The following is a 12,857-nucleotide window of genomic DNA, read 5'->3' on the forward strand; positions in this document are numbered from 1 at the left end:
CTACGGGGAAGCACATTTGAATATTCATTGTAAGTTAGGTGTCCTCCAGTATAAAAAACTCTGAATACTTTTTATATTCAACTTACGTCAATGCGAAGTAAAGGTGTCTTATACCTATCAAAATTACTTGACCCACACGTACTTTCCCAGTCTCTTCATTTATGCCCATGCTGCATACGTAAGTTACTCAATGCATTGCATTAATTTATATTTTACATTTAAAAAGTATTTTCAATTAATAATTGGTAAGGATCTTATCCAAAGACACCATGAGCAAACTCAGTTATGCAAACCAATTGTGATATGAACACTCCCTGAAATTCACACTAATATCTAAAAATATCTAATGTGTCATCATTTTCCTTACAAGCATTGTGTGGTTTTGACACTCTTCTATACCTGGACTTCTTTTTCAGAAACTTAAAGATGTCCATTTTTTTCACCAAGTATTTACATTTACTATGCAATTCATTGCCTAGAACATTTCAATCACATTGAGAATAATATTGCACATTTTTTTCTGGTTAATAAATTACTACACCTTGAAACATTCAACTGCCTTTCACCTGCTCTTAAATTGATAAACTTTGTTCTACAGATACAGCCTTAAAGCTAAAAGTACATAAAATTAAGGAGACACCCCTACACGATAATTTTTATGTAAATCATCCTTTAATTGTCCAGATGTAATTCACATCAATGTAGAACTTGCAGAAACTAAAAAAATACAGAACTTGCAGAAATTAAAAAAAAATTAGGGCAAACACTGATAATGAAAGAATCACTTTTGCCAGAACCCACTGTGTAGCACTGGCCATACTTAATTATATCACAAAGCTCATCTTAATTCCAGCCTTAAAGATCAGCTAATTCCAACCCTCCTAGACACAGACACCTTCATCTGTATCAAGTTGCTCAAAGCCCCATCCAACCTGGCCTTAAACACTTCCAGGGATAGTGTTTATATAGCAAATGAAGCTGAGTTTCAACAATAGTGCAATAACTGGAGAAATATCTTTACACAATACCATTTCAACAGCAATTGATTTTAATTATGAAAATTCTTCCTATCACCTTTGCTGTAGTAACATTACATTGTTGCTTTCAGAAATTTGAGGCTCAACAGTCCATGCAAATTTTGATACATGCATTTTGCATGCCTTCTCTGTATATGTGATTAACATGGACCTACTTGTTAAATGGGCATGCATACAAGGAAACGGATATCTCAGGCTGTTTGCTCAGACACTTGCCCAATTTGTATGTCTAGTTGTTAAAGTGTACATGCAAAGCAGCCACACATTTGGAGCATCTCAACTTCCTGAAAAATGAAGTCCCTAACTGGGATATGCGATTCTGAACCACCATAAAGCTTATGCCATGGATGAGATTGGAAATATTTCATCGGATAGGTTATCTTCCAGGAGATGAAGCCACAAATGACTCTTTTTTACCTGAATGTTAATTACAAAGAATAATTACTATCTTACATGTAACAAACTATTATAAAAGCTTTTCATCTTAAGAATTTAATGTTATTAGTTTGGAAAGATGGAGAAAATCCATTCTGGTATTCACTTGCGCACAATGTACAGTTTAACTGTATTAAGTTTTACAGACTGTAATAAGAAATACATTAGTCATGGTATCTTGAAATACCTCAGATGGGAAAGCATGATACAGCAAAATTTGTTCAGTTACAGTATTTTTTATTTTTTTTTTAATGAAAAACACTTACGACTTTCATAATTGATTTTTCCCATGCTATCGATTTCTGTAACTGCTGAATGCACAGAGCTACTTGTGCAGCACTGCGCGCTTCTGACAATGCCCTTCTCCACACCCTTAGACCTGGAGCAATATCCTCTTCAGCTCTGCATTGAAATATAGAGAAATTAGGTTGGTCACATCTGTGTTTGCTGATGTTTAAACGTGGAACAATCATTATCACACTGAAAGCCAAGCAATGACAAAACATACACAGCCAATAAGTATAAGGCTTAAGCAACTAAATTTGATGTAGTGCACAGACTGTGGCTACGTGCCTCAAAGCTTAATCACAACCAGTTAAATGTAAGATAACTTTGCAAGATTATCAACAAACATAACAAAAAATATCTTTACAAAGCACCATGCAGAATAGCATGATCCATACGGATCACAGACATACAAGAAAGTACATAGATAACAGGCAATAGAAAATAGGCTCCAATTAGCAAAGAAGCACAATAATTTTTCAAGTTAATCTCAAAAACCTACCCGTCACCATCACCACTAATGGATGGTGCAGGAGCAGGGACAGTAACTGTGCCCACATTATCCAGTTTGATCTGAATGGTGGTACTTAAGGGGCTCTTCAGATACCTTCGCTCAATGTTCCGCTCCAAGTCAGCAAGCCTGGTTACAGCTATATCTAGAGGGTTGTCACTCTTCCGCTCTAGAGAGCTGGTACTGCCTTCTCCGCCTCCAGCACAATCCCCATCGTGCTTCTTGTGCAATCTAGTAATTGACTTATGTTCATGATATACCAAGTCTTCTCTTTCTGATGCAGGTTCAGGACACAGCCAGCCCTATGTTAACAGAAAGGTTTGTGCATTTATTGGTTGCTATTAACTTTGTGTAAATAGAGGAACTGTTTTACAGATTCAGACTAAATAATTGAAGAGTTGTTTCCAGTACATCTTGGTTACTTGTAATCCATCTGCAGAGAAACTTTCCAAAATCTTCAGAGAACTAAAATAATTAATCAAAATCATACAAGCATTACCAGACTTCCTGAAGGGACTTTCCTGCAACAGTCTGCATTCTTATCTCCATTCAAAGCATCCTGTTCTACTAGTCAAAACATCACAGTAGGTCTATCTGTTCAGTAGTCTCAGAAGAGGGTATCAATTGGTCACAGAGAACTAGCATCTACTCACAGAACATACCACATCCAAAACACATCTGTACTTCTACCAAACATACTCAGTCTGGTGTCATCAACACTGGAAAAATTCCAAGTTGTAATGACAGCCAGTCAATTCTTAACTCTTTTACACTAACAACCCATTTATTGCATTCTCCATGACTCTACAATACTCAGGCAAGGTATTATGATGTATTTGCAGGCTTTTCTGAAATCAATAACAGCAACAATAACCCCAAAACAGACAGAACAGTGGCAAAACCCATTATAATTAAAATGATCTAAATGCAATGAAATCTTGGCATTCAGAAAAGGTTATCATAAAAGGGACGCTGTCAAAGAACACTCTGCAGTGGTAGCGACTCTGACCCATCTTCTTCAGCTGAAGATTTAACTGCAACGAAATGTCTGAAATGCAAATATCCATGACACTGCTGCAGCGGATTTTACTTGCAATTACAGATGAATGAGAAGGCACTTACCAACAATAAAAGGATTGCTACTACCTACTTTTAATTCTTGCCACTTCAGTAATGTTATTTTAATGAGACATTTTACTAAAAGTTCATTTTACCTTAACTTGCAAACTAGCTGATGCAACTCTCCTCTCCAGATCTTCCACCTGCTGAAGAATAGCCAGATCCATCTCCATTGCTTGTTCTTCTACTGACCAGTTTTCCACAACATCTTGAGTTACCTGGTTATCTTCATTTTCATTGATATCAATAATTGCAACTGCATTTGAGAATCATATTTTATTAAATTATTATCATAATTTCCCCTGAGTAAATTCAAACTGATTTACCTCTCAGTCCAATTAAATGTTGAAGAACTGTTATAAAAGTGCATGACTTAAAATACCCAATCTGACAACCAACTTCAGCACGTTGTCAAGCTTGCAATTTAAAGACAAGGGTAAGCGAAGGCTGAGGTATATTGTTACAGAGACAAAAAAAAAAAAAAAAAATAAGCTTGAAATGATTACCAGCACTTAGGCCACTAGAGGAATTTATATTAAATGGAATTTCCCCAACACTGGAACTTTCCAGAACAAGGCTGTTAAAAAGGCATCTATAATGAGACCTTTACATTTTTTCTGGCTGCCACTCCGCCTCTGTATCTAAACACATCTTGGAGAATTCTCTGCAAGTCTTCTTATCTGGGACCCCAACATCATATGGAATATAAATACCAGTTACATACCATCCTTATTTTTCATGCAGGCCATAGTGATATAATCCATGTGTTTCTGTATTTGCTTTTGTAAGGCCTTTTCTCTTATTCCCCTGAGATGCAGCACTTTATGCAAAGATTTTAGTTCCTCGGGATCGGTAATCCTCCACCACCCATACTGCATTTCTAAATCAAGAGAAGTAGATATATAAGTATTTATATACTTTACAGGTGTTTTTAATGTGATAATAATCAGATTAGAGAAATCCAGTACGGAAATTATAAAAAATAAACTTTAACAGCACAGTAGCACTAGAAATTATCGTTCAGACGATTCCATTTAATTGATCATACTTACCTTCTGGTATGGGTTTTGGGTTTGGGTAATCTACCGGCTTGGCTACGTCCACTGCTGTACAGGGAGCAGAAGCTATTTTTTCAGTCTGTAGTGCTGGTGATTCACTTTTACTTGTAGGAACGCTAGATGTCAGGAATGGGTTACCATTTCCTTCTGATAATCCCAACCCTGATCCAATAGCAGGTAAAGGAGATGAAAATGGAACATTTGAAGTAAGAACTCCTGTAGACCATCCACAAAACTGAAGTCCCATTATAGGTAGTCCACTCTTCATCTGCTACACAGAAAATATTTTTAACACAATCACAACCGGTATTTTTCAGTATTATCCAGAAACCTGCTTTATGATCAGGATGCTAATTCTCAAGCAGTAATCAAAACATAAAGGAGGCCTTTACTCAGTACTTTGAGTAGTTTAGGAAAAAAAAAAATACATTACAGTAATGTAATAATTCTTATTAGGATCCTGTGAACGTTTCAGGAAGAACAGCTTTTGAAGTGGGCAGGGTCAAATTTCTGAAATCTGTTTTTCATTTAATACCATGGCCAATCCCTAAAACCAAAATCAAATTTCTGAAATATACACACAAAATATCAGACATTGGTTTACCTCAACTTATTTTTTTTTTAGTAAAAAACTTCTAGTATCAAAAAACATCTGTAACATGGAACTACCTATTAACATTTAGAAACAAGAAAAAAGAAAAGAAATGAAGACATAGTACCACTTTTGTGAAATAATTCATTTCAACAGAAATTCTGCAAAACAAACAAAGCAAATTCACACTACTTAAAACATAAGTGTTTACTTACCTGCAGTGGTGGCAATGCAAAAGGACTTAATCCTGCTGGACTCTGTGCAGATGTTGAGCCCAGAAGAGGTGACGGAACAGGTGAAGGGGACTTTGATGATGGATGTGATTGAGGAGTAAGGGAAGTTGTAGTAGCTGGTGTATCTATATGGGTGACTGACATGTCATCACAGGGTATTCTCGGTAAAAGGCTGAACCACTGTCTGCTCTTTTCAGTAAGAGTCTTTAACAACTGATCACTTGGAATTAGTGGAGAATTGTAAAACTTTCCTGTCCCACTTGGAATAGGACTGAAAAGATTGTTAGAATCAGACTTCTCGTTGCCACTTTGTGATACACTGGGCTGAAGACTGCACAGAGAGTTTTGGGATGTACTCTGATAGGATAACGTGCATCCATTTGCTGCACTGCCAGTAGGTTTTTGGGAAATAATGTCAGATTCAGGTGGCATTTTTGCTACCTCTAAGAGTTTGCTCAGTTTTGAAAATGATCCTGGCTTTTGTAAAAATAAATTGGTGTTGTCCTTTTCTTTCAGATCTTCCTTTCGCTCACAGTGAGTTGTATTTAAACAGTGTAATTTTTCTTCAGAGGTCTCAAATACCTCTTCTTTGATATGAATGCTTTCTACTTTTTTTAACTTCTCTTTTTCTTTTGCAATTTCTTCTAGACCTAAAATTGTACAAAGAACACATATGAAATACAACAGACCAAATAATTTAACCATTTTTATCAACTTTGTTATATAAGCAATGATTTATTTTTTACCTCCCTGCATGCTAGATTGCAATTTTTTTTTTCCCCCCTTCTTTAAAGGAAATCATTTCTCACTTTACCCAAGGAAGCGAATACCAAAGCACAAGCAAGTTCTCTTTGGCACCTGCTGTGCAGTTAAGTACCACACAAACATTCACTCATTTTGCTTCCCCCAGTGATATGGGGAGAAGAGAATTAAATTGGAAAGGCAAAAGTCAGAGAAGTTGTGGGATAAGATAAAAACAGTTTAATAAGGAAAAGAAACAAACAAACTAAACAAACAAAGGAAATAATGTGATTGCTCACCACCAGCTGACAGATGCCCAGTCAGTCCTCAAACAATGGCAGTCCCCACACCAACTCCCCCCCGTCATCTCCCCCCCCCCCCCTTTTATTGCTGAGAATTATATCATATGATATGGAATATGCCTTCGGCCTGTTAGGGTTTGGGGTCAGCTGTTCTGGCTGTGTCCCCTCCCAGCTTCTTGTGTACCACCTAACTTACTGGCAGGCAGCTTGAGAAACAGAATAGGCCTTAACTGTGTCATCAGTGCTTAGCAAGAACTAAAACATTGGTGTTATCAGCACTACTTTCATTACAAATCCAAAACATATCACCATCTGAGCTACTATGAAAAAAATTAACTCTGTCCAAACCAAACCAGAACACAGATACATATCGAATCTTTAAACACAGAATATTCTCCGTATTTGTACCAAAAAAAAAACACTACTGAAAATGATAGAAAGAAATTAATATCCACATATTCTGTGGTTGTCGTAGCTTTCATATGCAGAGTTCACTGCCACAGAGAAATAACTACAATCGCGGAATCATTCAGTTGGAAAAGACCTCTAAGACTATATATAGCCCAACTTTTAACCTCGTACTGAACAGTCCACCACTAAACCATGCTAGGTTCTACATTTCTTGAAGTTCTGCATTTCTTGAAGACCTCCTGTGATGGCGATTACAACCAGGGCAATCTATTCCAATACTTCACAACCCTTTCAGTAAAGAAAATTCTCCTAATATCCAACCTAAACCTCCCCTGGCACAACTTGAGTCCATTTCTCCTCATCTTATTACTTAGTGCCTGGGAGAAAACAATTCAGAAAGAAAAAAAGAAAAAAAAAAGTATGTATATATGAAAACTTTATTGACTAATGATTAATCCTCATTTTCAAATAAATATTAACTGTCTCACAACCAGGAAGGTAGCATCAGAAAGCGCAAAATGAGTCCAAGAGGTTTACTGACAGTTACCTCTTTAGCCTCTGGTTGTAGGTAAAGCCTAAAGACTTCACTACACAAAAATATTGCCTACAGAGACTGGTAGCATGTCTTGACAAGGTATGCCCTGACATGACATTTTTCTTTAATGCTTCTTACCTTCACCACTTTCCATGCCTTCTACAAAAATACCACCACACTGGGGCAGAATCCAATACCGGCGCCTGTAACGATCTTGACCAAACATCATTGAACGCAAACAGTGTGAAGCTTCAAATAATTTCTTTCTATACTGGCTTTGTTGCTGTTTTAAAAAAAGGAAATCATCGTAATTGAATAGATAAAAAACCAACACACAACACAAAGCATCAACAACTTTTACAACAAAACATCTCCTGTCAGACTGAACAGAAATTCAGGAGTCACGTAAGTAGGCTCTTTTAGAGAAGATCTTTTTGTGTGCTATGCGATATTCTAATCGCAATTGCTGCCTTCATTATTTTACTTAGAGATATGCCTTTAAAAAAGGCAATCATATTCTGATTCACCTTACGTTTATCAGCTTTCCTATAAAAACACATTTTTTTAACGCTAGGGCCTGACTTTTAAACACAAACTCACACAACAAAAGGATCAATGTCAACATTGCTCAAGAACAACTGAAATCCAATCAATTAAGCAACAGTAAATACAGAGCACTTGAACATAGTCAACCAGGCTGTGATACTGCAGCCACTGATGGGAAACTAATGAGATATTTTAACTGGTTCATTAAAGAATATTCAAACAGTTCTATGAGGGAAGACAAGAAGAATTTCAGTTCATTCATTCACTTTTTTTCTCCACTAAATTAACACTGTTGGAAGTCAGGTGTAATTCTGGACTGCTATTTTTTTGCAATTTGGCACATGAGAGAAGCCAGCAGACAAAGCTTTAAACATCATGTTTTCTGATAGAAAGAATAAACTTGTTAATAAAAAACATGGTCCATGAGTAGCCCAATCTACAACACTTTTTCTTCAAAATTTATGTTTCTCTTTCTATTCCATTATTTCTTCTATATATATTTTATTTCTTTAAAAACCTGAAGCAAAGATAGCTCTCTCTATTGGTTTGGAACATAGCTGTAGCAATTAGCTTAACTATAGGAAGAAATGAGACCTGCAGTCATTTGCATAATGAAAAATATCATTGCTTCTTGTACACAAAGCTTTACGATCACTGTCTAAAATCAGAAGTTACGTATGGCTAACAAAGATTTAAGATGTGCACAGATATCAATGACAGCTTTCTAAGCTTCTCTTGAGTCAAATCCACTAGTGCAACAGACAATCATTCTTTGGATTAAAGTCACGATTCAGATGTCATAAACAGCATCATCATGCACATTTTTAATAAATGAAAGCTGATCCTCAGTTCAATTTATATTAAGGCAGAGGGTGACGAAGGTGATGGCTTATAGTCCTACTCTTGACATTGAGCAATTAAATCTGAATTACAACTAAGATAGATGATCTCTCACCTTTGTCAGTTTTTCAATCTGCTTCTCTAGTTCTTCAACACTTGCTGTCTGGTCTCCATCATCCTATAATCACCAAATATACTGTCATATTAAATCTATTTCATGATAAAATCATACTAACTCCATCTTACTAACGTTACAATAGAAAAGATGAAACAGAAAACGAGACATCAAATGTGACAGGCAAATCCTAAGGGTAAAAATGTTCAAATATTTTACATGTTGAATATATTTGACAAGGAACAACGTAACTGGAAAAAGACCTGTCTTTTTGAGTAGCATCAACTACTGCATATGCAGGAGAAAGCTGGTGGCCAAACGTTTGTTGAAAACATTCTTTTACTGGAAGAGATAATTCAATTTTGTGCATAAACACTTAAAACTATAGAACTTAATCTAATTTCCTATGAAGTTTTTTGGATATTCAAGTTCACTTCAGAGTTTTTCACACATGAAATAATGTAACCTGTCAAGATTTTATTTATCAGTCTTTGGTCAGAGCAAACCTGCACCTTATTTAAATGTCTACATGAAATTGCAGAGTCACTTAAACGGCAAATCTGCTGTAACATTTCCAGTATTAATCGTCTTAATTTTTGAAGAGGAACGCACCTGTGATTAAGCCTATTAGCCTACAAGCCTATTTCCCCCTCTTTCTTGTCACAGTTTAATATATTTGCCATTTACATAACAAGAATTTTAATTTAGTTCCAGAAAGACTTTGGGGATAACAGTGAGTTAAAAAAAAAAATCGTAGGAGCTCCAAATTACTTGCAACATAGGACACTGGTCTTCTATTTCATGGCTCTGTAAAAGAGTACCAGAGTGAAGCCATCTGAAATACCACAAATAACACAAATGCAATGGAAATCATTATTTTCGAGGTGTTTTAGAACGTCTGTTTGTGAGATGTGCAGTGCACCAAACTGTAAGATTGCATTTAAAAGAAACAGATTAGGAGAAGAATGTGAGATTAGATATGTAAATATTATCTATTTTAAATTCTAAAATATAAGTTTGCAAGAACATTGTGCTATATCTCTCAGGTGTTCTCTTTAATTCATACAAATTAGTTATACTCGTAATAAATTCTCAGTAGTGGCAAAAAGGACAGTTCCTACACTAGAAACTACCTGGATTCCTAACGAAGAGTGTTTCCAAAGATTTGAGTTCCCACATTAGCATCACGTGCATGCACTCTTTGAACAGACATGTTCACAGCACTCTTAAAACTTCAATGTGAACTTTAAAAACCGTACACAAATATATCAGAAATATATCATTTTCTGGCAAAGTGCAACACCCAGTGCTACAAGTTAGTATTTGGTATTGCTTGTCTCCTTTATCAGTTTTCATGCAATACTACAGTGAAATTTGTGGACTTGTGGCACTTCTACAAAAAATTCACTTGGTCTGCAGTAGATAGAATTCAGCTCAACAAACTAAAAATATTTCAGTGATCCTTCCTGCAATTGACATTGGCTAGTAAAAATTTTATCATCTTGTCATCAAATAAGTTGAGGAATGAAATGCACTTTCTCCAATACTCATTAACTTTGAAAAGTTAGGAAGAAGCACGCAGTAAAGTCACAGGCAAGTTTTATAACAGATAATGTTAAGTTTAAGGTTACAATTCTTTACTATTTTGTTAATTAAAAAAGACCTTTATTTTCCACTAATGGAAACTTCAGTTATGCACGTTTGCTAAAAAATCTGCAGCTCTCAGGATCTTGTACAATCTTGCAGGATTTCAGGAAAATTAAAATGAAGTCAAAACAAGCAAGAAGCTATCAATATATACATACACACTCTGGAAAATAAGCTTATTCAAAAAATTTAAAAACAATGGATGTAAACTATTTTTCCTTCATTCTTATTTTAAGATTTTTGGGAAATAGTACTGTGTTGCAGAGAAACAGAAAGGAAACAAGTTTTAATTTACCAGTTAATTCTGTTAGAGTATATTTAAAATCCCCACCTCATCCTCACAAACTTCTGCCTTCTTTCCTTTCTTATCTTCTTTGTCCTCTTCATCCTCCTCATCCTCATCTGCCTGATCATCACTATCATCATCGTCATCATCATCATAGTCACTGTCCCCACCCTTTCGTCTGCGTTTGCGGCCTGGTGTTGGTGTTTCCAAAGACTGCTGTTCCTCTCCTATGTCACCACTTCCTGTAGTATCTCTTTTGCCAGTTTTTTTGGCATGAATGATTCTAAGCCTTTGAAAACATGACAAGGAGTGAAATTATGAAGCTTGTTTGTAGCATAAACATACCTTTCTTCCTTTGTGACTGAAGGTGAACCATACATTTTATATTCAAATTAGTTCTTCTGTTCTACAATGATACTATATTACCTGTTCATCGTCATTAACCAACAGGAAAAACAACCAAACTGCAGAAAGCCCTTAAACTTATTCAGTCCTGCACAGAATTTGTTTCTCCCAGGACTACTGTATTGCATAACCATTTAAAGGAAATGCAACACAAGTGTGGTTTTGAGAAGTCAGGAAGGACAACTAGAAGAACTATTTCAATGTCTTTATCTCCTGTTTTATGCATTTAAGAGTATGATTATATAAAATACCTGCCCCATCCACCACCCACCACGCATGCCAAAGAAAAATTCCTAAGTTGGAAGTATGAAATTACTTATATTTGCATAGCAACAGCATGGTTAGAGTTTTTTTTTTTTTAATTATTATTTCAGATTTTTATGTTTTTGTTGGTGGTGTGTTTGTTATTGTTTTGTTTTTTAATTTATATATTATTTTACTTCAGTACAGTCCCTTGATTCTTCCGTTTTTGGATACAGTTTCTCTTCTGAGAAACAGTAGCTACCTAAACTACTAGATTACTCCATCAAACCCTCATTTTTCCTTTTATGAAAGAAAAAGGAAACTTACATACCAGTAATTATGGTTGTTGTAGACCTTCTTCTTCTATAAAAACCCTATAAGACAAGATTCCACACAGCAAAAATTATAGTTCCACCTATCAGGAAGCTAGCAGGCAAACATGCTGAACCGCAGGAGGTATAAATAGCCAGGCCTAACCAGTCACTTATAATGCAGACCAAAAATGCAGCTGTCTTAGAAGAGATTCATAAACGTGTAGAAAAGACAAAGATTTTATAAGAGATGGTTGGAAGAAGGTAGGATGGGAAAAGTAGAACGGTAACGACAAACAGAATTACCAGTACGTAATTTTCCCTTGTCGCACTTCTCTCTCTTCCCATCCTACAACACAATATTCCATACAGCAAGTGGCTACAAATACAATGAGTGTTGTAGAAGTACTGGCTTCTTAGTTGATGTACACTGACAAATGTATCAGCTTTCTAAAATGCTGATAAAACCATGCCAGCACTCAACAGCACAGATTTTAATGAAGCTGTCTCTGCTCAACTGATAGAAGCAGTTTTTAAAAAGACTGTTGGCAAGAAATCATCAAGGGGACTGCTATTTGCCTTAGAAATGTTTTGGATTTGTTTTTAACGTAGTGGCTTATCCACTGAAGAATTTATAAAGTTTTATGATTTTATTTTGCAATCAGTAATGGATTTTTAGCAACTTAGAATATTTTGGATAAAAAAAATATTGAAGCCTTCCAGTGACTTCGGAAGCAAGTACTATTTTTTCAGCTGTGGTGCAAAAAGCTTTAGTCTTACCAAATATCAACATTACTCAGTCTTCCACTGAATTATTTTATTGTATTTTAGAAAAAGATTTACTAGGGTAACTTCAGACCATCAAATCATCTTCAACTGGACTGGAAATTCCTGCCTATGCACAGAAATAAGTTATCAAACAAAGCCACGTTGAATGCTGCGTGACTGAACAACTTTAGAGACAAATTAGATGAAGATAATCTGGAAAACAACTCAGTAAAAAAGCTGGCAGATGAGTTCAATGATCAACAAACACCCTCATTTATATACCTAAAAGAAATGAGAACAAGTGAAGAAGGCTACTTTCACTGAAAGCAAAAATAGAGATAAAATACTGGAAAGCACCAAAGGAAGCCTGCATGACACTACAAATAAAGATAGAAATGAATCAAAGATGTCCTCGTTTTATAGCAGTACAAGCTCCC

At 35.7% G+C, this 12,857-nt stretch overlaps 1 protein-coding gene across 11 annotated transcripts in view; it reads right to left on the reverse strand.

Moving 5' to 3' along the window:
- The window catches only part of BAZ2B (bromodomain adjacent to zinc finger domain 2B), a 128,087-nt gene that overhangs the window by 8,447 nt on the left and 106,783 nt on the right, over positions 1 to 12,857 (reverse strand). For 8 of the 11 annotated variants that reach the window (XM_084523950.1, XM_084523955.1, XM_084523949.1 and 5 more), the window contains 9 exons: positions 10,739 to 10,982; positions 8,761 to 8,823; positions 7,398 to 7,542; positions 5,253 to 5,920; positions 4,440 to 4,716; positions 4,112 to 4,267; positions 3,483 to 3,643; positions 2,260 to 2,570; positions 1,739 to 1,874 (listed from right to left, as the gene is read on the reverse strand). In XM_084523950.1, coding sequence (XP_084380076.1) covers positions 1,739 to 1,874; positions 2,260 to 2,570; positions 3,483 to 3,643; positions 4,112 to 4,267; positions 4,440 to 4,716; positions 5,253 to 5,920; positions 7,398 to 7,542; positions 8,761 to 8,823; positions 10,739 to 10,982 — 2,161 coding nt within the window. The remainder of the gene's footprint in view (positions 1 to 1,738; positions 1,875 to 2,259; positions 2,571 to 3,482; positions 3,644 to 4,111; positions 4,268 to 4,439; positions 4,717 to 5,252; positions 5,921 to 7,397; positions 7,543 to 8,760; positions 8,824 to 10,738; positions 10,983 to 12,857) is intronic. The other 3 variants (XM_084523952.1, XM_084523954.1, XM_084523948.1) reach the window with 2 other exon arrangements.

This window comes from Aythya ferina (genome assembly GCF_964211825.1).
Source record: "Aythya ferina genome assembly, chromosome: 6".
Taxonomy (NCBI): domain Eukaryota; kingdom Metazoa; phylum Chordata; class Aves; order Anseriformes; family Anatidae; genus Aythya; species Aythya ferina.